The following is a 25186-nucleotide window of genomic DNA, read 5'->3' on the forward strand; positions in this document are numbered from 1 at the left end:
CACGGTATGGACCAAGTTTGATCTTTAATCTCAACAGGGGAAAAAAATACATTGCGTTATGAAGCCATTTCATGGAGGAAAAAAATATTTACAAGTTTATCAAGAGGGGTCAAACCTTTACATAGATTGACAGCACATCAGTAAACAAAAAATGGAACCAGCTTTAAGGATTTTAAGCACTTCTTACCAAAAAACAAGGTGTTCTGATATCCAAACTATTCAGATAGGCTAAATATATTTATAATATTTATAATATTTATATTTACAGAATACCTTAAATATACAACGTCCACCATGTATTCTATAAACAAATATCATAAGTTATTTAGGCACATTTTTGGGGGGGGTTTGGTTGGGGGGGTTCAGTTTCAATGCCATCCTTTTGCTGTTTGCACTATATTGTACTTACACTAAAGAAATGTGGTCCGTATTGCATCATTGCCAACACGTATGTCACCCAAAGAGGCTGCGCTGCTATTAATCTCAGAACTCTGGGTCAGAGGTGAGGTCACAATGTACACAGCCATTCTACAGCAGGACCAGGGGGGACAACACTCAACTCGCATCTTCCAGAGACAGACAACACGCCCAGTCCCAAATCTATCCCTCACAGGGTGGGGTCAATTCCATTTCAATTTGGTGATTCAGGAAGTAAACTGAAAAATTCACATCGCTTCCTCTATGAGAACATTTTTAATTTCACAGTTTACTTTCTGAATTGACTGAATTGATATGGAATTAACCACGAACCTGATCTTCACTTGTCCCTAGCCTAAGTCCCTTGTTGAGCAACTATAGCAGGCTTGGTGGAGTGTCCACCTTATTGCTTACACCAATACTGTACTGTCTTGTCAACTAAGAGCTTCAGGACGGGGCTGAGGGGTTCCATTTGGGACTGAGCCAAGGAAAGACTGGGTGGGGAAGACAAAAGGAGATAGTATGTACAGTATACGTTGTGCACACCTTTTTAATAGTTTTTACGGGAAAAGGACAACATGAAGGGGTGCAAAGAATATACAGTAAAAATATAAGAGTAAAAATATGCAGATGACGATTCCCACGACTAAACGCACGCAAAAGAGGGATTGGTTGGCCAGCCAGTAGGGCGGAGTACCAGAAACACCACGCTATAAGTCTGACTCGGGCATGTCCGGCATGTCGGCCATCAAGTAACCAATACCATAGCGGCCGTTGGGGGTGGAATCGGGAACCCCTCCGTTCTGCTTGCGGTAGATGCTGTTGCCGGGCATGGGCGAGGGTGACTTGGCATGGATGAGGCTGGCGTCATCCTCCTCCTCGGGCCTGGCTATCTCCTGGATGATGCAGCCCTTCTTGTATGAGATGGTGGAGACGACGCCGGCGTTCTCGTCGATGATGTTGAAGTAGCGGAGGAAGAACACCACGGGCACGGGCATGATGGCCATTACCACCAGGGAGATGCAGACCGCCAGGCCCCACGGAGGGTAGCTCAGGGATTTCTCACTGGCCTGGAGGGGGAGACCGACGGAGGTTAGAGGTTACTACTACTACTACTACTACTACTGTTGACTATTGTAGCTCATAGACCTCTCACTGTCCTGGAGGGGAGGAAGGTTTATCAAGGTTCTGACTAGACGGAGTACAACTACGACCGGAATGTTACAACCGGTCACCAAGGATACCAGACAGGTAAACATTGACACTGATACTGACACTAAAACCACGGGACAGCAAGTTGAGCTCGTGATAATAGTGTGAAGTCCTCTTGTCTTGTCATTAAGTCTAAGGGCTCTATTCAATCCGTATCGTGTTAAGTTCAGCCTACAGCGTGATTGAAATTTAAAGGCACTGTTTCCGCATATGTCGGCTCAATAGGAAATTGCCTTTACATTTCTGTCGTGCTTCAGCCCATAGTCCTCTCCTCCATCTGTGCTGATCTTGATAATCCAACAGTGGAGTATTTATGACGCTAACATGGCAAAGTGCATATCGAGTGTTCCTATTGGTGAAGTTAACATGGCAAAGCGCATATCAAGTGTTCCTATTGGTGAAGATAACATGTCAATGTACATATTGAGTGTTCCTATTGGTGAAGATAACATGGCAAAGTGCATATCGAGTGTTCCTATTGGTGAAGCTAACATGGCAAAGTGCATATCGAGTGTTCCTATTGGTGAAGCTAACATGTCAATGTACATATTGAGTGTTCCTATTGGTGAAGATAACATGGCAAAGTGCATATCGAGTGTTCCTATTGGTGAAGCTAACATGGCAAAGTGCATATCGAGTGTTCCTATTGGTGAAGCTAACATGTCAATGTACATATCGAGTGTTCCTATTGGTGAAGATAACATGGCAAAGCGCATATCGAGTGACTGCTCCAGGTATATTACAATCGGTGTGGATAAAGGAGACAAGAAGATATATGCCAGGTAGGAGTGGAGAAAAATCTTGCACATCCCATCGACTGAAACAATAGTCCATTAAACTGAACTACTGTGTTTTGGCCTTATCCAGTTGCACCAAAGAGAGACCAGTCGAGAGGCAACTCACCAGGTCCTTGATCCAGGCGCTGTAGCTGGGTGGAGTCATTCCCAGCTGGATCACACTGGAGCCCAGCAGCAGGATGAGCAGCAGGGGGGTCACGTACTTCCACATGTAGTAGTAGAACCGGAACGGAGTGAAGCCCAGCATGTCCTTCAGATCCTCAAAGAACCTGGGGAGGAGGAGAGACGGAGACGGGATACCACCACAGGAGGTGAAAAAACATAATAGTACTCAGTTTAGACTGTGTTGACTTTGGCAATTATGTTCAACAGGTGATAGGAGATAAAAGTACAGTTTAGTGGTATTATTTCACAATTACTTTTCATGTTCAACTCATTCTGAATACTGAGTCAAATACTGTTTTTTCCATTGTATTTGGATGGACAGCTTTGGATTTTAAATTAAAGTGGAAAAAAACACAGATTACTGCCATTCTGTATATGATTTGATATGTACTGTACATACTTGTCAGTCCCATAGACCCACGCAACAGCCACATTCTCCAGGATGACCACTATGAGCAGAGGCAGTGTGGCAGAATAGTCATCGAACATAGCCACCCAGTAGTTCCCAGAGCGCTGGACGAACAGCAGGCCGATGAAGAAGGCCAGCAGACAGACGCCCACTGTTACAGGAGGGAGACAACATGGACGTTATTGAAACGGTGCAAGGGGGAGAAATGCCATCCTTGTTAACAGAATTCATGCACAATATTTGTCAACATGTTGCTGCACTAAGTGTATCAATTCTAAAACATTCTCTTTGGTGCCAGACATCTGCTCTGCATTAGAGGTAGTATTATGACATCATTATTAAGCCAGAAGCATTAGAGCAAAGAGACATAACACATACACCTGGGTAATACTATTGACCTGTTACTATGGCAAACACACATCAAGAGTTCAGCTGAGGATACATTTTGACACATAGACTCTTTCCCTTTTGTTTTTCCTCAATTCTTTGAATCTTTTCTCCTCTGAAGAAAAAGGTCAGAGAGGGACCTTGGACCTTCTCAAATAAGATTGAGAAGGAGACGAGGAGATACGAGGAATCACCCAAAGTTGAAATGAGAAATAATTACCCATCTATTCCTTCATCCCCTCTCTCTGACTGACCTGTGAGGAACTCCTTGCGGACTTTGAAGGTGTCCACCAGGGGTGTGATGATGCCTTCGATGGTTCCGAACATGCTGCCCAGGCCCAGGTTAACCAGCATCAGGAAGAACATGACAGACCAGAAGGGAGACGCAGGGAAGTGGGTCATGGCCTCTGTAAAGGCGATGAAGGCCAGGCCTGTACCCTGCACTGCCTGAGGAGGACGAGGAGCAGGAGGATTGGGAGCAGGAGGAGGAAGATGAGATTTACGTCAGTAATATCCACTTCTAGTAAGACTTTTGTCCCCAAGGAGTCACATGATTGTTAACTTGAGCCATGTTGTAGATCTACAGGGCCTCTGTGTCTGACGCTGTGCTTTCCTGTTAAGTCAATACCGTATCAATTATTCACACTGAGTTGGAACACACAAGTAACAGCAAGGGAACAGAAATGCACTAAAGTAGCAGTCTACCAAACGGTGTTGAATGGAAGGGGAAGCAACTTAAACCAAGCGGTTTCCTGGAAGTCTCAAAGTGTGTAGACAAGATCTAGAGATAGGTCTAACACAGTCTGTAGGAAACCGCATTCAGTAACACTTTACTGTTATGACGAAGAATGTTCATTGGATAGGCGTAGCTAATCCTGGTTTGAGACATGACAGTGTAAAGTCAGTTGTCGTGATGACACCATGTGTGACACCAGTTTTCATGACTGTTTGTGTTTTCTTCAAGTAGAATGCTACCTAAGTGATTATGATCATAAAAGATACAAAATGAAATGATATCACCGTTATACAGTCTATGAGCCCTGTCTTACATCGGATGTTGTGACGGCCGTCTGCACTGACCAACACATAGAATGATGTACTGTAGCTGTCGGAAGACAATGGCCCCTCACCTTGTTGAGCTCTTCCTCGATGCTACAGGAGCCCAGGCCCAGAAGCTGGTAATCCTTTTCCGTCACCCCTCTGATGATGTCAGTCATCTGTTGGTAGTCCTCAGCGCTCACAGTGGCGCTGAAGTTGATGTGGTGGGGGATCAGATCACGGCTGATCTCGTTCCCCAGCAAACCCACTATCTTCTTAGTGTTCCTGAGAGATAGAAAATTAAATAAGACCAGATCAAAATGGATACTCTATCATAGACTTTGCTAATGTATTCTAGGCCTTATTGCTAATATCTTAAAGACCAGGAATGGGTAACTTTGATTGGGGTGGGGGTTACAATAAATCTGAAATTATCATGAGAGGCCGCAGTGGCTCGCGGGTCTGCATACCCAAATCCATACCCACACATGCAGTCAGAGCTGACCCTAGCCTTTTGAGGGCCCTAAGTGACATTTTGTTGGTGGGCCCCCCCCACCTTGCGAGCAAAATATTTTTGTGTCCCCTCTCTTGACAGCAGAGACCCATTTTTGCAATTTTAGAACTCACTTCAAGCAATTCTACTAATTTTGCCCTGTGGTGGAGAGAAATGTTTGCTGTTTTTAATATGATATCTGAGTGAGAGTGACTAACAAAATCAATGGGGGCCCCCTGTCGGTAATTCGGCCACGATTACTACAAGTTTAGATAGCTGGCTAGACTAACTAACAAATCTAAAACATTTTATCTTACATGGGCTAATTGAGTGACTGTCAGTGACTAACATAACAAGAGATAAATTGCTCATGCACAACCACATTTTGAAATTGCACCTTGTATATTGTACTATTGTAACTCTCAACAGCAAGTTGAGACCACAACTGAGTTCCTAAATTGATCCGCTGGTCTACAAATGGGGAGCCGCCCTCCCAAACTTCATGTCAGCATCAAAAAGGCAGATTACCTTTGAGGCACAATGTTTTCCCTTCCCCCCTTTTCTGTAAAGTGTGTTCACATATTCAGTATAATAAATACATTTGAATTGATTAATTGACGACAGCTTAATTGCGTATCCATACTTACAGCGCAACACACTTGCCGTTCATAATGTTGGCCTTGAAGCCGAGCACGGCAAACACCACCAGGGTGGCCAGCACAGAGGTGAAGAAGTTGATGAAGGAGACCAGCACTGCGTCAAAGTGGCAGTTGTTGTCCCGCTTGTTGTAGCTGGAGAAGGCTATGACGCCTCCGAAGCCCAGGCCCAGGGCGAAGAAGACCTGTGTGGCCGCCTCACGCCACACCTTGGCCTCCAGCATGATCTCCAACTGGAAGGAAATAAAGAATGGACATTTTAGGTGAGGTGCTGACAAAAGGAAGATCAACTAGAGTTGCGGACTCATCTCTCCTTGCTGTGGATTCATTTGACCAACATTTGGCTCTTTAGGACAACTCTACGTTATTTATTGTAGGAATCTGTGCTCTCCTAGTAATGGACAAACCATTGTTTGGACCAGTGGAGCAGAGCAGTGGACATGTGAATCATGGTTGAAAGTGTCAAATTTGTCAAAACTGGCAGATTAAACAAGGACACAACACACCGAGAGCATATCCATCATGCCACTGCCCTGAAATATCCTACAGCATCTTTGTGTGGTGATAGGCTTAACACAGTTACAAGGCACACACTATACAGCACACAATGAACCCTGCTTTTGATGTCTCCTTCCCTGCACACAGAAGACGCAGCGAAGGCCTTTGAAGTAGGAAGATGTGAGCCGTGTGAGAAGCAGCAGACACATGAGACTGTTGTGAAATGAATGGAGCACACCGTCGTGGATGTTACATAAAGCAGGGAGCGCCGAGCGACTCCTGTTACCATGGTGAGAAGTCTGCCACCACAGCAGAGCTCAAATTAAATTATTCCTTTTGCCTGAGTTGCCATTGGTCCACGGCGGATGAGTAGCCAACCTATAACAGACTACTGTATTTAAAAATATATATTTCTGACACATTTTCATTTAACATGGCCTTCCTCTTTAGTAAAATGAACAATGTTGTCGGCCACTGCTGTTGAATAGCTGAGCTCCGGTAAAAATCTATTTTTACATTTATGGCACATTTTCAGTCAATATATTTTCCTTCCTGTTTCAGTAAAGTTAACAATGTAACATTGATCCACAACTGGATCAAACGAGTGCATTGGATCAAACAAGTGTACATAGATTTTTCTATTGTGTTATTGACTGTACGTTTGTTTATCCCATGTGTAACTCTGTGTTGTTGTTTTTGTCGCACTGCTTTGCTTTATCTTGGCCAGGTCGCAGTTGTAAATGAGAACTTGTTCTCAACTGGCCTACCTGGTTAAATAAAGGTGAGAGAAAAAAAATATTTTAAGTGCATTGGATCAAACAAGTGCATAGGCTAACTCTCTGAAGAAGTCTGGGTCTTGACTTTGCCTGCGGTGTAGTGCAGCATGTTGGCTGTATGCAGTAGCATTTGGGTGTGAACAAGGCACCATTACATTGGGTGAAACTATAAAGCAGCATTATTGTACCTTAGGGGTTAGGGTACTGTACCTTGGGGGTAAACATGTGTCGGATGCCGTCCACAGAGCCTTTCAAGAGCAGAGCCCGAACCAGGAAACAGATCAGCACCACGTAAGGGAACAACGAGCTGAAGTACATCACCTGTAAAACAACCACAACAGAAGAACAAACTTCTTGCAACTCGTACATTACAAAGTGAATGGCTGAATTGAGACTTTACTTATTGACAAATCTGTCTCAGACCCTGTTTCTCTGGGGTTAATAACTATATAAACCTAAAGATAATGAGAGAGTCACTGATCTGATGACTTCTGGGCTTTATCTAAAGGGATCTCTGAGGCTTCTTCTTCTGGGCTTTATCTAAAGGGATCTTCTGGGCAAGGCTGGCACTTAAATGTACACAGAGAGCTAACATCAATGACATGGATGTCAATCTCTCCTGGCTCAAAGTAGAGGAATGATTGACTCCATCACTACTTGTCTTTGTGAGAGGTATTTACATGTTGGAAGTACTGAGATGTCTGTTTAAACTACTAGCACACAGCTCAGACACCCATGCTTACCCCACAAGACATGACACCAGAGGTCTCTTCACAAACCCCAAGTCCAGAACAGACTATGGGAGGCGCACAGTACTACATAGAGCCATGACTACATGGAACTCTATTCCACATCAAGTAACTCATGCAAGCAGTCAAATTTGATTAAAACATTTTTTTAAACTACACCTTATTGAACAACACGGACTGTGGAGACACACACACACACGCATACTCACACACACGCCAGCACACACACTCTACACACACGTACATTTTAATATTGTTGTATGGTAGTATTGTACATTTTAATATTGTTGTATAGTGGTATTGTACATTTTAATATTGTTGTATGGTGGTATTGTACATTTTAATATTGTTGTATGGTGGTATTGTACATTTTAATATTGTTGTATGGTGGTATTGTACATTTTAATATTGTTGTATGGTGGTATTGTACATGTTGTGCTGTGGACATGTAGTGGTGTGATATGTTTTATTTAGTTTATTCTGTGATGTGTCTTAATGTGTCTGGACCCCAGGAAGAGTAGCTGCTGCCTTGGCAACAGCTAATGGGGATCCATAATAAATACAAATCTCTGAAGCTACCTCTTCTGGGCTTTATCTAAAGGGATCTCTGAGGCTGCCTCTGTTGTCCCCTCCTGACCTGTGGGGGTGGCAGTAATCCATAGAAAAATACACAGCCCTGCGGACCACTATACAGTGAGTGGAAGAATACAGAAGAAGAAGCAAGTGATTGAAGTGAGTGACGCAATAGGAGGTCCTATCCCAGGGGAGGTCTACTCTACTGAACTGCTATGGGGCGAAGGATGCTGACCGGCCTCTGGGCGAGGGCCTACACAAGAGCTTTTGTACCACTGTCCCACTAAGCTGACAGAGGGAGGGGCCTTCTTGCTTTGTGCTTGGTGATATACTGTATTATCTGGGAGGATACAAGGGAATGGTGGATTGAAGAGCGGGGTGGGTAGGTTGAGTCACCCCACAGGCTCTGAGGCGTAGTTTAAGATTTTAAATGGTTTGGAGTTCAGTCATGAGCAGGGTTGGGTTCAGGGGTGGGCCTCTGCCTGCCTGATGGCCTCTAAAGGGGAAACCAGGTCAACTGGAGGGACAGATAGAGCTTAATCCTGCGCTGGTCAAACAGTTGTGAATGCCTAAGCTTAGACGAGATGTTCAAATCACACCACCTGAATGCCTACGCTTAGACTAGGTGTTAAAATTACACCACCTGAATGCCTACGCTTAGACTAGGTGTTAAAATCACACCACCTGAATGCCTAAGCTTAGACTAGGTTTTAAAATCACACCACATGAATGCCTACGCTTAGACTAGGTGTTAAAATTACACCACCTGATGCTGTAACTGTTTAAGCTCCATTTCCCTTCGGGCCATGGGATAGGTTCAGCACACATCACTGCATTCTGTATCAGAAAGTAGGCTGGCCCTCTTTGAAGTCTACTAGATCGATGCATTGCAGATGTTTTTGTTTATAAAGCCCTACTGCATACACTTCCACCATACCTTACTTTATTGTTTAACCTGCAGACGTACAAGCTACCAGACCTGATCTCAGGGATGGCTAACTCTTCTGGGCCCTTTGAGCCCTTGGATATGCCTTACGTTTTTTTTGCACTTTACATGTGGATTGGTCTCCAATGCACTTTAAAATGGGAGGAATTGGTGCCTGTAGGGAACTGCAGACGGTTGTTAGGGGACCTTTTTACTGAATAATGTGTTTGTTTGTCATGATTGTGTTTTGCTTTTTGTGTATTGTTGTGTTTAATAATGTGTATTTTAATGTGTGTATTTTATTTAGATTTGTATTGTTTTGCTCAACAGGGCTCATCTGGAAAAGAGACATTGGTCTCAGCATTGACTCCCTGTCAAAATAAAGGTTAAATATAGTTTTGTTTGATCAGTCATGGAAATTAAAGCGCTGAAAACATGTTGACTAGCTGGAGAACAAGCTATAGGATGAAAAATACAGGAGTTTTGGCGCAGATACAGCCGACTAGTGCTAGCTAACGCTACCTGACAAAAATAAATGTTTTTACAAATCGATACTTGGGAGTGAAAGTATCGATATAATATCCTCCAAATTAATATTTGCGATATGCAACTGAATGGATATTTTTTCCTCCATCACTATCTATCATTACGGCAACTCCAACTTGTCATAACGGTGTGTTTACTTTGATGCGTTCTTTTGTAGCTCCACATCATTTTATGTCAACAATGCGAGCAAAAAGTAGATTTTGAGTGGAAAATGAATAAGCCATTTAGTACACTCCCTCTTCACCACACAATCAGCAAAATGTTATTTATTTTCTCCCTCAGTTTCTTTTTTTTTGAGTACACTCCTAACAATCATGTGAAAGAGAGCATAAAACCATGGCAACCGGTCTGCTCCCCTCTCTCCCTCTGTCTTTCTTGCACCCTCATACCCACACACAGAAAGCTCAAACAAAATGTAGATTCCAGTGGGGATACTCCTAGGAATAGGCTTTTGTAAACGAGGGGCGAGAGGGACATTAATATTCTTTTGTGTGGCAAAGCTTCAAAGGTTCTCCTGCTCTGGTCCCTTCACTAGGAGTGGAAAAGAAAGCTCATAGTCATTTTCACTCTCTCTCCAACTTAAAAGGCCATCGAGACTGTTGTGGGGTCCAAAGAGGGCCTCACACTTGTTCATTGTTAGAGGCAGTCCGGGATCTTAAAGGAGAATTTTATTTTTTACAAACAAATCTCTATTTTTGACGTCAATGGCATGTTAAAGAAGGGTCCAGACACCTTTTTTGTGATTTCACATGTTTTTAAGAAACTTACCCCAAACAGCAAATCACTTCCTCATCCTCGTTGTGTAGTATCAGGGCTCCATAAAAACATGAACAAAGGCTCCACAAACACCCAAATACATTGTTTTAGAAACTGAAAAGATCTCAGCATTGTGATGCAGGTCTTTAGATGTTCTACACATTAAATTGTGTCATTCCAAACTTTATCCGCAATGATATATTCCCTTTTGCGCAACTCATATATAGAAAAGGTGTATGGACTATTCTATAACATGACATTTTCATAAAAAATTGAGATGTAGTTTTTTTTAAAAGTTACTTCTCCTTTAAGCACACCAAATTCGTAACATATTGTACAAATTGTAAATCTATATTAAATTGCAGGATGTAACATATTATACACAATTGGGTGACGTAGTATACAAAAAACAAGGACCTGTTTTGGCTGGTGAGCACCGCTTTCAAAACTACTGGCTAAAGAGGGCACAAAACTTATTCCCTCTCAGGAGACTGAAAAGATTTGGCATGGGTACTCAGATCCTCAAAAGGTTCTACAGCTGCACCATCGAGAGCATCCTGACTGCTTGCATCACTGCCTCCGACCGCAAGGCACTATAGAGGGTAGTGCGAACGGCCCAGTACATCACTTGGGCCAAGCTTCCTGCCATCCAGGACCTCTATACCAGGTGGTGTCAGAGGAACGCCCTAAAAATTGTCAAAGACCCCAGCCACCCTAGTCATAGACTGTTCTCTCTGCTACCGCACGGCAAGCAGTACCGGAGCATCAAGTCTAAGTCCAAGAGGCTTCTAACAGCTTCTACCCCCAAGCCATAAGACTCCTGAACATCTAATCAAATGGCTACCCAGACTATTTGCATTGCTGATGTTGTTATCATCTATGCATAGTCACATTAATAACTCTACCTACATGTACATATTACCTCAACTAACCGGTGCCCCTGCACATTGACTCTATACCGGTACCCCCCTGTATCTAGTTTCACTATTGTTATTTTACTGCTGCTCTTTAATTACTTGTTACTTTTATTTCTTATTCTTATCTTTTTTAAACTGCATTGTTGGTTAGGGGCTCGTAAGTAAGCATTTCACTGTAAGCCATTTGATTAGATGTTCAGGAGTCTTATGGCTTGGGGGTAGAATCTGTTTAGAAGCCTCTTGGACTTAGACTTGATGCTCCGGTACTGCTTGCCGTGCGGTAGCAGAGAGAACAGTCTATGACTAGGGTGGCTGGGGTCTTTGACCTATTGTATTCGGCACATGTAACTAATAAAATTCGATTGGATTTGAAAGGATACAAATGTTCTGGAGCAACTACTGCACGGTAGCCATTTTATATGTAATCTTATACATTCAGAACAGATGTAAAATTGGTATTTTACAGTATATGTACATTAGTAGGTTGCTGCTGGTAAACATTCCTTGGAGCGATATGTAATAGGTCTAATCTACATTCGCCCAAAAGACTACAGATCATAGTCAAATCAGCCAACAACATTTGTATGGTAACAGCAGTCACCCCAAACTGTGTAGCAATCTAAAGAGAATGACAATGTTCATGTACAGTGCCTTCAGGAAGTATTCACACCACTTGACTTTTTCAATATTTTGTTGTATTACAAAGTGGGATTCAAATGGATTTAATTGTCTTTTTTTGTCAACTATCTACACAAAATACTGTTAAAGTGGAAGAAAAATTCTAACATTTGTAAAAAATAAATGAAAAGTAAAACACTATCTTGAGTCAGTACAGGGTTTGAATGTACATGTTAGAATCACCTTTGGCAGCGATTACAGCTGTGAATATTTCTGGGTAAGTCTCTAATCCCTAAGAGTCTATTGACGCACCCGTAACATAATAAAACATAATTTTAAAAATCCTTCGGAACCTAACAGAGATCATTGCGGTGGGGTGCGGTGCAATTTCTGAGGCTGGTAACTCTAATTAATTTATCCTCTGCAGCAGAGGTATCTCTGGGTCTTCCTTTCCTATGACGGTCCTCGTGAGAGCTAGTTTCATCATAGCACTTGATGGTTTTTGCGACTGCACTTGAAGAAACTTTCAAAGTTCTTGAAATGTTCCGTATTGACTGACCTTCATGTCTTAAAGTAATGATGGACTGTCATTTCTCTTTGCTTATTTGACCTGTTATTGCCTTAATATGGACTTGGTCTTTACCAAAAAGGTCTTTCTTCTGTATACCACCCCTACCTTGTCACAACACAACTGATTGGCTCAAACGCATTAAGAAGGAAAAAAATTCCACAAATGAACTTTTAACAAGACACCTGTTAATTGAAATGCATTCCAGGTGACTACCTCATGAAGCTGGTTGAGAGAATGTCAAGAGTGTGCAAAGCTGTCATCAAGGCAAAGTGGGCTATTTGAATCTCTAATATAAAATATATTTTGATTTGTTTAACACTTTTTTGGTTACTACATGATTCTGTATGTGTTATTTCATAGTGTTGATGTCTTCACTATTATTCTACAATGTTGAAAATAGTAAAAATAAAGAAAAACCCTTGAATGAGTAGGTGTTCTAAAACCTTTGACTGGTAGTGTATATCCTATATGCAAAACGTAGCTCAAGAGAAAGTGCAAGTGTCCGCTCTCATCATTCACTGCTTCAAGTTCAGTTGCCATATGTGCGAGATCAGGTGCGTGTGTGGGCTCAATTAAATAGAGTAGGCTATATCATATGCATGGACGAAGAAGCACGGGCAGTTATCTTTTCAAGGAAATGTACTTCCTAAATATGATGAGGCTATATCTTACTACACTGCCTACAAATAAATATTGATCACCCATATTTATCTCAGCATGAAAATCGTCCCACTCCGAAAAGGTAGGCTATAAAACGTAGCTCAAGAGAAAGTGCAAGTCTCTTCAAACTACGTCTAGCCTGTTGGCTGATATAGCCCAGTAATACAGATAGCCTAATATAATAAGCCATATGACAATCTCTGTTAATTTAACCTATTTTGGAGGATTTTGATATTGCCTATAGGGCACAAAATTGCTGGGACTATGGCTGGCAAGTGAGCTGCGTCACATTCGCCTAAAATAACATTGCAGGACTGCAGTTGGGTTCTGGACCAGTTCTTGCGGCAGCGGGTGGCAGTCGGACAGAAAGCCAGCGGGTGTGTATGAAAAGCTGCGCGTGGGAGTGGGATGAATATATCAGTCCCTCACAGACCTCTACTTTGCACACCTGGATTGTATAATATTTGCACATAATTATTTAAAAAAATCTTCAAGCTCTGTCAAGATGGTTGTTGATCATTGCTAAACAGCCATTTCCTTAACAATGTAATTATGACAACTGACATTACTGAGGCCAAACGGCTGTGTCTTTCAACAAGAAGTATAGCTCACAGGTCAATGGCTAAACGACTAGTCCAGGTCTCTATCAGGTATACAGTAACTATCTAACAAGTTAGCCATTGAACTGTGAGCCGTCAAAGATAACCGACTAGGCCATGTATCAAAAGCCTGTCCATTAGGGTGTAAGGGGCGGTACCCCACTTGTGATTCCCCCCCCCCAAAAAAAAGATAATGCAAGGATTATGTTTAAAATGTCCATAAAAGTATGGTTAGGTTTGTGTAAATTTTACTGTTTCAAAAATGTTTTGTTCAATACTAGCTGTTCAGCAGTGCTGAGCGATTAGTGCTTTTTGAGGGTTCGGTTTCAGTTTGATTATTAAAGAAGAATCACGGTTTCCGATTTTGGTTTCGATTAACATTTTTAGACATTAAATGCACTATGCATTATGTGGGTTGAATGCTGTAACGACACTGAATAAAACAATTAATAAAGGTCCAATGATAATACTAATAATTAAAGCAGCATCCGGTTTAAAAAGCCTCAGGGTGACAGCGCTGATCATCATCTCCCATATCGGTGTAGTATATTTACCTGAACGTAACCATCATGATGACTGCCCATTGATGCTTATCACTTAGTAACCATCATTTATTCAATTTTTTTTACTTTAATAAAATGTTTTATTAATAACTTTATTATTTAATTCCAAGTCATCATCTCATCTCTATAAAGCTGCTGCCTATACTGTCTGACAAAAACACTATTTTAGTAGTTCTTCAAAGTAAATAAGGCATACTTTTATGACTGCTGAATACCAACTATCAATTACTTAGATCATTTATTTTCAGGCCTGCGAAGCAACTGCTTTCTATCCCTCTCAATAGCGCCATCCCTCTTCTCTCAGTCTCCGTGTCTGCTCTGCATAGACCGGATAAGTTTAAGTGGGTGCGCAATGGATTATGGTCATTACCACACTTTCTACGCTAAACTATGTAGAATATTGGGCTGTTGGAAACTACAACTCCCTACTACATTGCACAGTTCAGGGTTGATCTGATGTATCTCTAGAGAAACTGCACATGGAGCTCACAGAAGAAAACAAATAAATAAATGGAATTCAAGTAATTGAGCCGATGTCGTTCAATTAGATGTTTAAACCCCCCAAAATAAGCACTACTGTTCAGTTACCTACTGTTCTGACATCAACAGCTCTGGGCGTTCAGCCTGCCGCCCAGCGCTTGGGTTGCTTTGCCAGCTATTACATTGCTTGCTATTAGGGGAGACTGCAGCAATGAGATTGCAGGATTCCAGCACATGATTTTCACAGCACAAAGGAAATGGACCTCTCTGGGGTGTTGAAATGAAGGTCCAGGTTTTCTGGGTCTGCTCTATCAGGTGCTAAAGAGCAAATTGCAATTAACTTGTAAATAAAATGAATCATGACAGTCATTGGGAGCCTGGGACCTGAACCAGACATCCACATCCATCAACAGTTCGAAGGACAGAGGCATACACTAGTTAGAACCTTCTCGCGGTCATGGTAGGCCAAAAAAAAACATGTCTCTGTGCCCAATTTTGACACTTGCTACCAGCAAGCTAGCATACCGGTAGCTTGCTAGCTCGCATGCCAATCAAGTCTAACTAAAGTTACTGGCGAGCTCATGACGCTTGTGACGTTATGCTAGTTAGCTATCCCAGTTAGATCATTTGTTTTCACTTGCTGCATCTGTGCTTGTTGTGTTTTCTTGTGCTTGTGTCATCAATGCACTCGGGAGCTGGCTGCGTGATGCTTGTTCTAAAAAATATACTTTTTGGTAATCAAAAGAGTGGCAGCAGTGGTGATTCTGTTTTTACATGCAAAAGTGAAATAGGTATATTTATGATGTTGTTCAAATGCACAGATAACTTTATATCTCCCCAACCCCCTGCCTCCCTGGGTATTAAGCTAATCGGCGGCCGCCACTGCTTGGTATACAGTAACTATCTAGCAAGCTATTCTTCTTTCACTTGCTCTCTCTGTCTTACTTGCAGACTTAGGTCAATTTCCCATCTTCTCTCTCTCTCTCTCTCTCTCTCTCTCTCTCTCTCTCACTCACTCACTCACTCACTCACTCACTCACTCACTCACTCACCTTCCCAGAGGACTGGATGCCCTTGATCATGGCGAGGCAGACCATGGACCAGGCGGCCAGCAGACAGATGGTCATCCTCCAGTTGAGGCCTCCGCTCTCAGAGATGGAGTCAGAGATGTTCAGAGCCTCGCGGTACCAGTAGTAGGTGGTGGCCGAGCTCTTCTCACACTCAGGCACTACGTCTGGAGGGAGGAGGGACAACATGTTACTGATGAAACAGGTGCAGAGCACCTGGAGTTGAGTTTCTGTGGTCACCTCACTCATTAGAACACACTTTATAATGGATTACTGTGAATGTACAGTATGGCTAATGGCTTACTGTATTGCTGTCACTGGGTGGTATAAGCACCATGGCTTTATTACACACTTTATATGAATTTGTATGTTAGTTGTTAAGAGACACTCATTAGGGTAGTTATTGCCTTGTGTGTCGTGAAGGTGTGAGCATGTGGTGGGTGATGAGGGTGTGTGTGTGTCCTACACGTAGTGGTTTTGTTCTTGACCAGGGGACACTCGTGCCATGGCAGAGGCTGCTGGAAGGACTGGGAGAAGTAGAAGAGACTCCACCCTATAATCACGTTGTAGTAGAGGGCCACAAAGAAACACACCTGCAGTACAGAAACAGGTTAGTGTTTAAAACACACAATCTAAATCATCAGTACCTTATAAACGCACATCACTCACTCAAATCAATCAAACGTTATCGATATGGTGCTTATTATAAATGCTTTTGTCTTAATGAGTTTTCTAGCAACCCTAACAGAGCAAGCGAAGGCAACACACTAGTTCAACAAAATCAGTTTAACATGGTACCACCTGCCAAACGACACAATGACTCATGGAAGTGGTTTATATTGGCTGAGATGACATGGAGAAGACTTGTCTTGTCATTTTTCAATTCATTACCATAGAAGGATGCTAAGGGTAGATGGGTTTAAAGAAAAGGTGTGTGTGTTCGCTTGTGAAGCAGAAAGAAACAGTCCTGTGTGCTTTCCCCTTTATTCTAAGGAAATGTGTATGGTGACCATGTAAAGGACGTCACGCTGCTTGCTTAGCGAGTACTGCTTCCTCCTGAGTCGACTAGAACCCAGGACCTCTGCTTTGCTAGCACACAACCTCCCGAAGCATCTTACCAGTCGGCACCACGTGAAAAGCTAGCTATTCTCTGGCGCAAATGGGGACAGGCTGAGGAGTAAGTTTCACACATGCCCATGTGCTACACCCACAGTCTTAGTAGCGGTGAAGCTAACTTCACTCACCACACAGCTGGCGAAACCGATGCCCCCCAGGCGAGGACTGATGTAGTTCCACACCCCGATGCTGCCCCTGCGGATCCGCTGCCCCACTGACAGCTCCAGGAAGAACAGGGGGATGCCAATCACAATCAGCAGAATGAGGTAGGGAACCAGGTACGCCCCTGTGGAGAAGAACCAACACACACAGGGTCAGAACTATGTCACACACAAACATACACAAACATGAGCATGTTGCGAACACATACTCCGTATGCACGCAGCCACACACACACACGCAGCTACACACACAAACAAACACACACACCATGTAGTGACTTCCCACCACACCAGTTTTGCCTCTGTGTGTCCTGCCATCAAGTCACTTCCCTCATCATAGTGTGTTGTGCCACATAAGTATTTTGATCTGGAAAGATAATCAGGTCTCAGATTACCCAAACTGATCTGGAAAGATACTCAGGTTTCAGATTACCCAAACTGATCTGGAAAGATACTCAGGTCTCAGATTACCCAAACTGATCTGGAAAGATACTCAGGTTTCAGATTACCCAAACTGATCTGGAAAGATACTCAGGTCTCAGATTACCCAAACTGATCTGGAAAGATACTCAGGTCTCAGATTACCCAAACTGATCTGGAAAGATACTCAGGTCTCAGATTACCCAAACTGATCTGGAAAGATACTCAGGTCTCAGATTACCCAAACTGATCTGGAAAGATACTCAGGTCTCAGATTACCCAAACTGATCTGGAAAGATACTCAGGTCTCAGATTACCCAAACTGATCTGGAAAGATACTCAGGTCTCAGATTACCCAAACTGATCTGGAAAGATACTCAGGTCTCAGATTACCCAAACTGATCTGGAAAGATACTCAGGTCTCAGATTACCCAAACTGATCTGGAAAGATACTCAGGTCTCAGATTACCCAAACTGACCTGGAAAGATACTCAGGTCTCAGATTACCCAAATTGATCTGGAAAGATACGCAGGTCTCAGATTACCCAAATTGATCTGGAAAGATACTCAGGTCTCAGATTACCCAAACTGATCTGGAAAGATACTCAGGTCTCAGATTACCCAAACTGATCTGGAAAGATACTCAGGTCTTAGATGACGCAAATTGATCTGTGGCTACTAGAATCATAATGATGACATTCTTTACAGTTGAAGTCGGAAGTTTAGATACACTTAGGTTGGAGTCATTAAAACTCGTTTTTCAACCACCCCACAAATTTCTTGTTAACAAACTATCGTTTTGGCAAGTCGGATAGGACATCTACTTTGTGCATTACACAAGTAATTATTCCAACAATTGTTTACAGACAGATTATTTCACTTATAATTCACTGTATCACAATTCCAGTGGGTCAGAAGGTTACATACACTAAGTTGACTGTGCTTTTAAACAGCTTGGAAAATTCCAGAAAATGATGTCACGGCTTTAGAAGCTTCTGATAGGCTAATTGACATCATTCGAGTCAATTGGAGGTGTACCTGTGGATGCATTTCAAGGCCTACCTTCAAACTCAGTGCCTCTTTGCTTGACATCATGGGAAAATCAAAAGAAATCAGCCAAGACCCCAGAAAAACCATTGTGGACCTCCACAAGTCTGGTTCATCCATGGGAGCAATTTCCAAAAGCCTGAAGGTACCACATTCATCTGTACAAACAATAGTACGCAAGTATAAACACCATGGGACCACGCAGCCGTCATACTGCTCAGGAAGGAGACGTGTTCTGTCTCCTAGAGATGAACGTACTTTGGTGCGAAAAGTGCAAATCAATCCCAGAACAACAGCAAAGGACCTTGTGACGATGCTGGAGGAAACAGGTACAAAAGTATCTATATCCACAGTAAAACGAGTCCTATATCGACATAACCTGAAAGGCCGCTCAGCAAGGATGAAGCCACTGCTCCAAAACCGCCATAAAAAAGCCAGACTACGGTTTGCAACTGCAAATGGGGACAAAGATTGTACTTTTTGGAGAAATGTCCTCTGGTCTGATGAAACAAAAATAGAACTGTTTGGCCATAATGACCATCGTTATGTTTGGAGTAAAAAGGGGAGGCTTGCAAGCCCAAGAACACCATCCCAACCGTGAAGCACGGGGGTGGCAGCATCATGTTGTGGGGGTGCTTTGCTGCAGGAGGGACTGGTGCACTTCACAAAATAGATGGCATGAGGAAGGAAAATTATGTGGATATATTGAAGCAACATCTCAAGACATCAGTCAGGAAGTTAAAGCTTGGTCACAAATGGGTCTTCCAAATGGACAATGATCCCAAGCATACTTCCAAAGTTGTGGCAAAATGGCTTAAGGACAACAAAGTCAAGGTATTGGAGTGGCCATCACAAAGCCCTGACCTCAATCCTATAGAGAATTTGTGGGCAGAACTGAAAAAGCATGTGCAAGCAAGGAGGCCTATAAACCTGACTCAGTTACACCAGCTCTGTCAGGAAGAATGGGCCAAAATTCACCCAAATTATTGTGGGAAGTTTGTGGAAGGCTATCCGAAACCTTTGTCCCAAGTTAAACAATTTAAAGGCTATGCTAACAAATACTAATTGAGTGTATGTAAACTTCTGACCCACTGGGAATGTGTTGAAAGAAATAAAAGCTGAAATAAATAATTCTCTCTACTATTATTCTGACCTTTCACATTCTTAAAATAGAGTGGTGATCCTAACAGACCTAAAACAGGGAATATTTACTAGGATTAAATGTCAGGAATTGTAAAAAAACAGAGTTTAATTGTATTTGGCTAATGTGTATGTAAACTTCCGACTTCAACTGTATGTCCTTTACAGACACCTTCAGGGAGAATGACTAAGACACAGCCCATAATAGCACAGGTCTGTAAAATAAGATCTGTCTGTGTCTGTTACGATACTCTCAGGAAATCAGAACATCCTCAGAAGAAAAGAGACTACAACTGGTAGACACATGAGAGAGATTACAAAAACCTTTGTTTACAGGACATGGTGGTTGCGTTTTTACTGCTAGAGCCAAGTAACTGAAAGAGATTAATCAAATCTATAGCCAGTACATTATTTACATAAAAACTTCAAAGCCTTTAACTGTTTTGCTTTTCACAAATATTCTGATATTCTGGCAACTCTAAAGTCACTGATGGTGAATGAGAAATAAGGATATCACATCTTTCAATAAGCTACAGTTTCAAAACAATGTTTGCTTTTGACTGGTTTGCCTTTTGGGCAAACAGAAAACAAGTATTGCAATCACTTTCTTCCGGGGGGAGGGTAGATGATAGATATAGAGACCTGACATTTTAATATACACTGAACAACAATATAAACGCAACATGCATCCATTTCAAATGTTTTACTGAGTTACAGTTCATATCAGGAAATCAGTCAGCTGAAATACATTCATTAGGCCCTAATCTATGGATTTCACATGACTGGGTATGCAGATATGCATCTGCTGGTCACAGATACCTTAAAAAAAGGAAAACCAGTCAGTATCTGGTGTGACCACCATTTGTCTCATGCAGCACGACCCATCTCCTTTTGCATAGAGTTTATCAGGCTGTTGATTGTGGCCTGTGGAATGTTCTCCCACTCTTCTTCAATGGCTGTGTGAAGTTGCTGGATATTGGCAGGAACTGGAACACGCTGTCGTAGACGTCGATCCAGAGCATCCCAAACATGCTCAATGGGTGAACTGGTCTGATGAGTATTCAGGCCATGGATGAACTGGAACATTTTCTGCTTCCAGGAATTGTGTACAGATCCTTGCGACATGGGGCTGTGTATTATCATGCTGAAACATGTGGTGATGGCGGCGGATGAATGGCATGATAATGGGCATGGTATCACTATGCATTCAAATTGACATCGATAAAAAATGCAATTGTGTTCGTTGTCCATAGCTTATGCCTGCCCATAACATTAACCCACCACCACCATTGGGCACTCTGTTCAAAACCTTGACATCAGCAAACCGCTCATCCACACAACGACACGACATTCCTGCAGTCAGCATGCCAATTGCACGCTCCCTCAAAACTTGAGACATCTGTGGCATTGTGTTGTGTGACAAAACTGCACATTTTAGAGTGGCCTTTTATTGTCCAAAGCACAAGGTGCACCTGTGTAATGATCATGCTGTTTAATCAGCTTCTTTATATAACACACCTGTCAGGTGGATGGATTATCTTGGCAAAGGATAAATCCTCACCAACAGGGATGTAAACAAATTTGTGCCCAAAATGTTAGATAAAATACCTGGTACTCCCTGTATATAGCTCCACATTGATCTGGTACTGGTACTCCCTGTATATAGCTCCACATTGATCTGGTACTGGTACTCCCTGTATATAGCTCCACATTGATCTGGTACTGGTACTGCCTCTATATAGCTCCACATTGATCTGGTACTGGTACTCCCTGTATATAGCTCCACATTGATCTGGTACTGTTACTCCCTGTATATAGCTCCACATTGATCTGGTACTGTTACTCCCTGTATATAGCTCCACATTGATCTGGTACTGGTACTCCCTGTATATAGCTCCACATTGATCTGGTACTGGTACTCCCTGTATATAGCTTCATTATTGTGTATTTGATTTTATTCCTCTTCTTGTGTTACTATTTTAAACTCTGCCTCATTGGGAAGGGCTCGTAAGAAAGTGGTTCGCGATAAAGTCTTCACCAGTTGTGTGACAAATAAAATACAATTTTTTTTATCGTTCTGATATGTTTTGATTTATTTATTTTATTTTTCTGGATTATGTGTGTATTTATTGATTTATTTCTAGGTATTACTGCCCTGGTGGAGCTAGAAACACAAGCATCTCGCTGCACCTGGTATAACATCTGCAAATCTGTGTACACAACCAATAAACTTCAGATTTGATTTGTGATTGGTTGTTGCTGTGTGGTTAAAATAAGGGTTATTTAGGGGGGGTTGCTAGTATTGTGTGCTGTTATTGTTGCTTGTTGCAGCATGGTTATCATTGTGTTATTTGGTGGTTGTTACTAGGTTATTGAAAGAGGAGAGATGGAGACAGACTCAGACAGTCATGTGACCACTGTGATGTTGATCTTGAGAGCTCTGATCACCAAGGTCACAGTCTGGTTTTGACAGACGTGCACCACAACACAACAGGAGGTTCACACACTTAACATCCATACACACACACACACACACACACACACACACACACACACACACACACACACACACACACACACACACACACACACACACACACACACACACACACACACACACACACACACACACACACAATGGGACAGGCTAACCTTCCCAAATCCTAACCTTAATGGCAGGTGACTTCTATACCTTAACCAATAAGCACAACAGCCACTCACCCCCTCCATTCTTCTGACACAGGTAGGGGAATCTCCAGACATTGCCCAGGCCTACAGAGAAGCCCACCTGGGCTAGGATGTATTGCAGCTTGCTGTTCCAGGCTGGTCTCGCTGCATCATCCTCTGCGTCCGAGCCTCCATCCTCCACGTCCATGTCTCCATTAAGGTCCTTTCCTTCCCCATCACCTCCGCCGCCACCCACAATCAGCGAGCTCTTCTTGAAGGAATCATCACACGTGTCCTCATTGGATAGCAGGTCCCTGACAGACTCTGTGACATCGTCGTCAAGCTCTCTCTTGACGGCCTTGCTGTTTTTGGGCATTTGATAAAGCAGACCAGGGCGTGGGGCAGAATGTCTTTGGGCTGGTAGCGGGAGGCAGTTCCGTTCTGGTAGTTCTGAGGGCTTAAAGGTGGACTGTCTTGGAGGTGTGTGATGGAGTTGTTTACTTTTTCATTATCACCAAAAGCTTGGGGCAGGAAAGAAAAATAAATGATTTAGGGTATTCATATTGTATTCATATTCAAAATTCAATATTCATTATTTCAGGGCAAACAGAGTGAGGTTGTCATAATTATTAGATGTTGACACAGGACCCGTTTTATGAAAATTAGGCTACAATATTGAACTTTTCTTCATTATCAGCGATCGCCAAAAGGAAAGCAAACAAAATCCTAGGGTATAATATCCATAATTCCAGTAAAGGCAGAACGAGAGTGAGTATTGGTGATATCACCACTCTCTGATGCACATAGAAACAATGCTGGTTTCTGTATTTACTGAGAGAAAGGGAGGGAGGGAGGAAGTAAGGGGGGTGTCTGTCTGTGTGTAAAAAAAGAAACGTTTCCGTTCTCTATTTCAATGAAGCCACAAAAAGGCCACGTTTTTATACTGTATGCTCTATGATCACACTTGTGATATATCGGATAAACGATATAATGATTCAATAGTATTCTTTGTATTTCTGTTTTTAATTTTTTTTAAAGTTTTTCAAATCATACTTTTTGTCACAAGGAAATCATATGACAAATGTGACCAAACTCTATTGATGCCATTGTCTATTGATTGGTTACTTTGACGCATGACCAAAACATGGAAAGGACTTCGCTATCTATGGAGACGATTAGGTATCCGCGCGCCTAAATAATTGACGCAGAGCACGAGGTAATTTGCATACGAACCCAAACACTCGTTGTAATCGCAGCTCAACGTGAGAGCAGAGAAAACCTACAAACGAAAAAAATTATAAAAACGACCCAGAACATAGCCCTAAATGTATTAGTATGATGGGTGTAATGTGATTACAATTCGGCCATAGTTTTCCACATTGTGCGTAAAATTAGACCACAATGAAACAACGTTACCATGGTGCAGATTGTAGCAGCCTATTGCCTTTCACCGACCAGTGGTTTAAGTGATTAATAGATTTCCTTTGGCCACTTCCAGATTAGCCTCGTTTTAAAAGCATGGGCGTAATTTCATCAGCAAATATTTCATCAGCAAATAAACGCTATAGCACACAGAAAGATAAAACCTACCGGTATTTATGTTGTCTTTATAATAACATTTGACTACTGTATTAATGTGCATGTGCATTTCCATGTATTATGAATAGGAAATAGTTCCATGTTCTTATTGAATACGCCACTGTATGGCACATTCCACTATAAAGGCTAAATTAAGCTATTAATAAATATGCTATACATGTGTGTGTGAGAAAAAAAGCATGATTAAATGCATAAATGCCGAAAAAGCAATGGACCAACCTGGCGCCATGTGAGCTATTGTGTATTCAAGAGACAATTTGTTCTAGGAATGAACATCAATGAATCCCCGCCCAACCCATCTCTCCTCTCCGTGCCATCCATGTGGGGTATTTCATCATACACTCCCTGGCCACATCCTGCGCACTGCCACCCTATTCAGACCAACACATCTATTCCTTTTAAATGAAATGTACCTTTAGTCGTCTTCAGTAAGATGGGGATGTTGGTCCTTTTCGGAATGATGCGTATCAAGGAATGAAATTGTGACAGAAGCACATACACGGGGCAGACATCATCACTTGTAGGCTACTGCGTATATGGTGCTGTATCGCCGCTGTGGTGTTGTATGAAACAGACACAAGTGCTTCGCCTCTTCTAGGATTTAGAAATACATCCAGCGCGGTAAAAGGGGTGCTTGGTTGCTTTGTTTAGAAATGTTTGATCCAAATTCCCATTACTTTTTGCTCAATTTATCTCTTTGTATACTACGGATTATTTATGATGGTATAATAATATTCATTACCATCGTGAATGCGCAGGATAAACTAAATAATTGTTTTACAATTTTCCTGATCCCCCCTATTTGCACTTGGTATGTTCTACTACGACTAACCCCTTATTAGCTCCTTCACTAGAAGGGGGGTATGTGTGGGTAGAATGTGCCTGTACTGTAGCCTATCTATTAGGACTGACTTGTGATTGTCCTATTGTACCTACAACTTGTAATTAGGTATGTTTTAATTCAATAATTGTAGCCTACACAGGGTGAAGGGCATTGTGAGTCATCACCACTAAATTCAATCTGAACTCGTGTGCTGCTTGCCTTGCAAAAGATACAACCATGTAACTACAGTAGCCAGGTATGCAATCAATCAGTTACATAATTTCCATCCGTTATAGCCTACAATACACTCAGTGGCCAGTTTATTAGGTACACCCATCTAG

At 42.2% G+C, this 25186-nt stretch overlaps 1 protein-coding gene across 1 annotated transcript; it reads right to left on the reverse strand.

Moving 5' to 3' along the window:
- slc6a15 (solute carrier family 6 member 15) lies at positions 1–24596 on the reverse strand. Its single transcript, XM_071416055.1, has 12 exons — positions 24436–24596; positions 22478–22944; positions 17117–17274; positions 16339–16465; positions 15858–16039; positions 7059–7169; positions 5566–5807; positions 4518–4710; positions 3642–3834; positions 2992–3151; positions 2533–2695; positions 1–1487 (listed from the first exon to the last, which is right to left on the reverse strand). The coding sequence occupies exons 2-12, from the start codon at positions 22797–22799 to the stop codon at positions 1128–1130; spliced, it is 2211 nt and encodes a 736-aa protein (XP_071272156.1). The 5' UTR covers positions 22800–22944; positions 24436–24596; the 3' UTR covers positions 1–1127.
- Positions 24597–25186: the final 590 nt, after the last annotated feature.

Source organism: Salvelinus alpinus, chromosome 9, assembly GCF_045679555.1.
Source record: "Salvelinus alpinus chromosome 9, SLU_Salpinus.1, whole genome shotgun sequence".
In the NCBI taxonomy this organism is placed as follows: Eukaryota; Metazoa; Chordata; class Actinopteri; order Salmoniformes; family Salmonidae; genus Salvelinus; species Salvelinus alpinus.

What these genes read in the sequence shown, in the direction of transcription:
- slc6a15 (XM_071416055.1), bottom strand. Translation starts at nt 22,799, where the DNA reads ATGCCCAAAAACAGCAAGGCCGTCAAGAGAGAGCTTGACGACGATGTC. An exon ending in TCGGTTTCGCCAGCTGTGTG is followed by an intron (nt 16,466 to 17,116) that starts GTGAGTGAAGTT and finishes TCTGTACTGCAG; the next exon opens with GTGTGTTTCTTTGTGGCCCT. An exon ending in TGGGTCTATGGGACTGACAA is followed by an intron (nt 2,696 to 2,991) that starts GTATGTACAGTA and finishes CCTCCTCCCCAG; the next exon opens with GTTCTTTGAGGATCTGAAGG.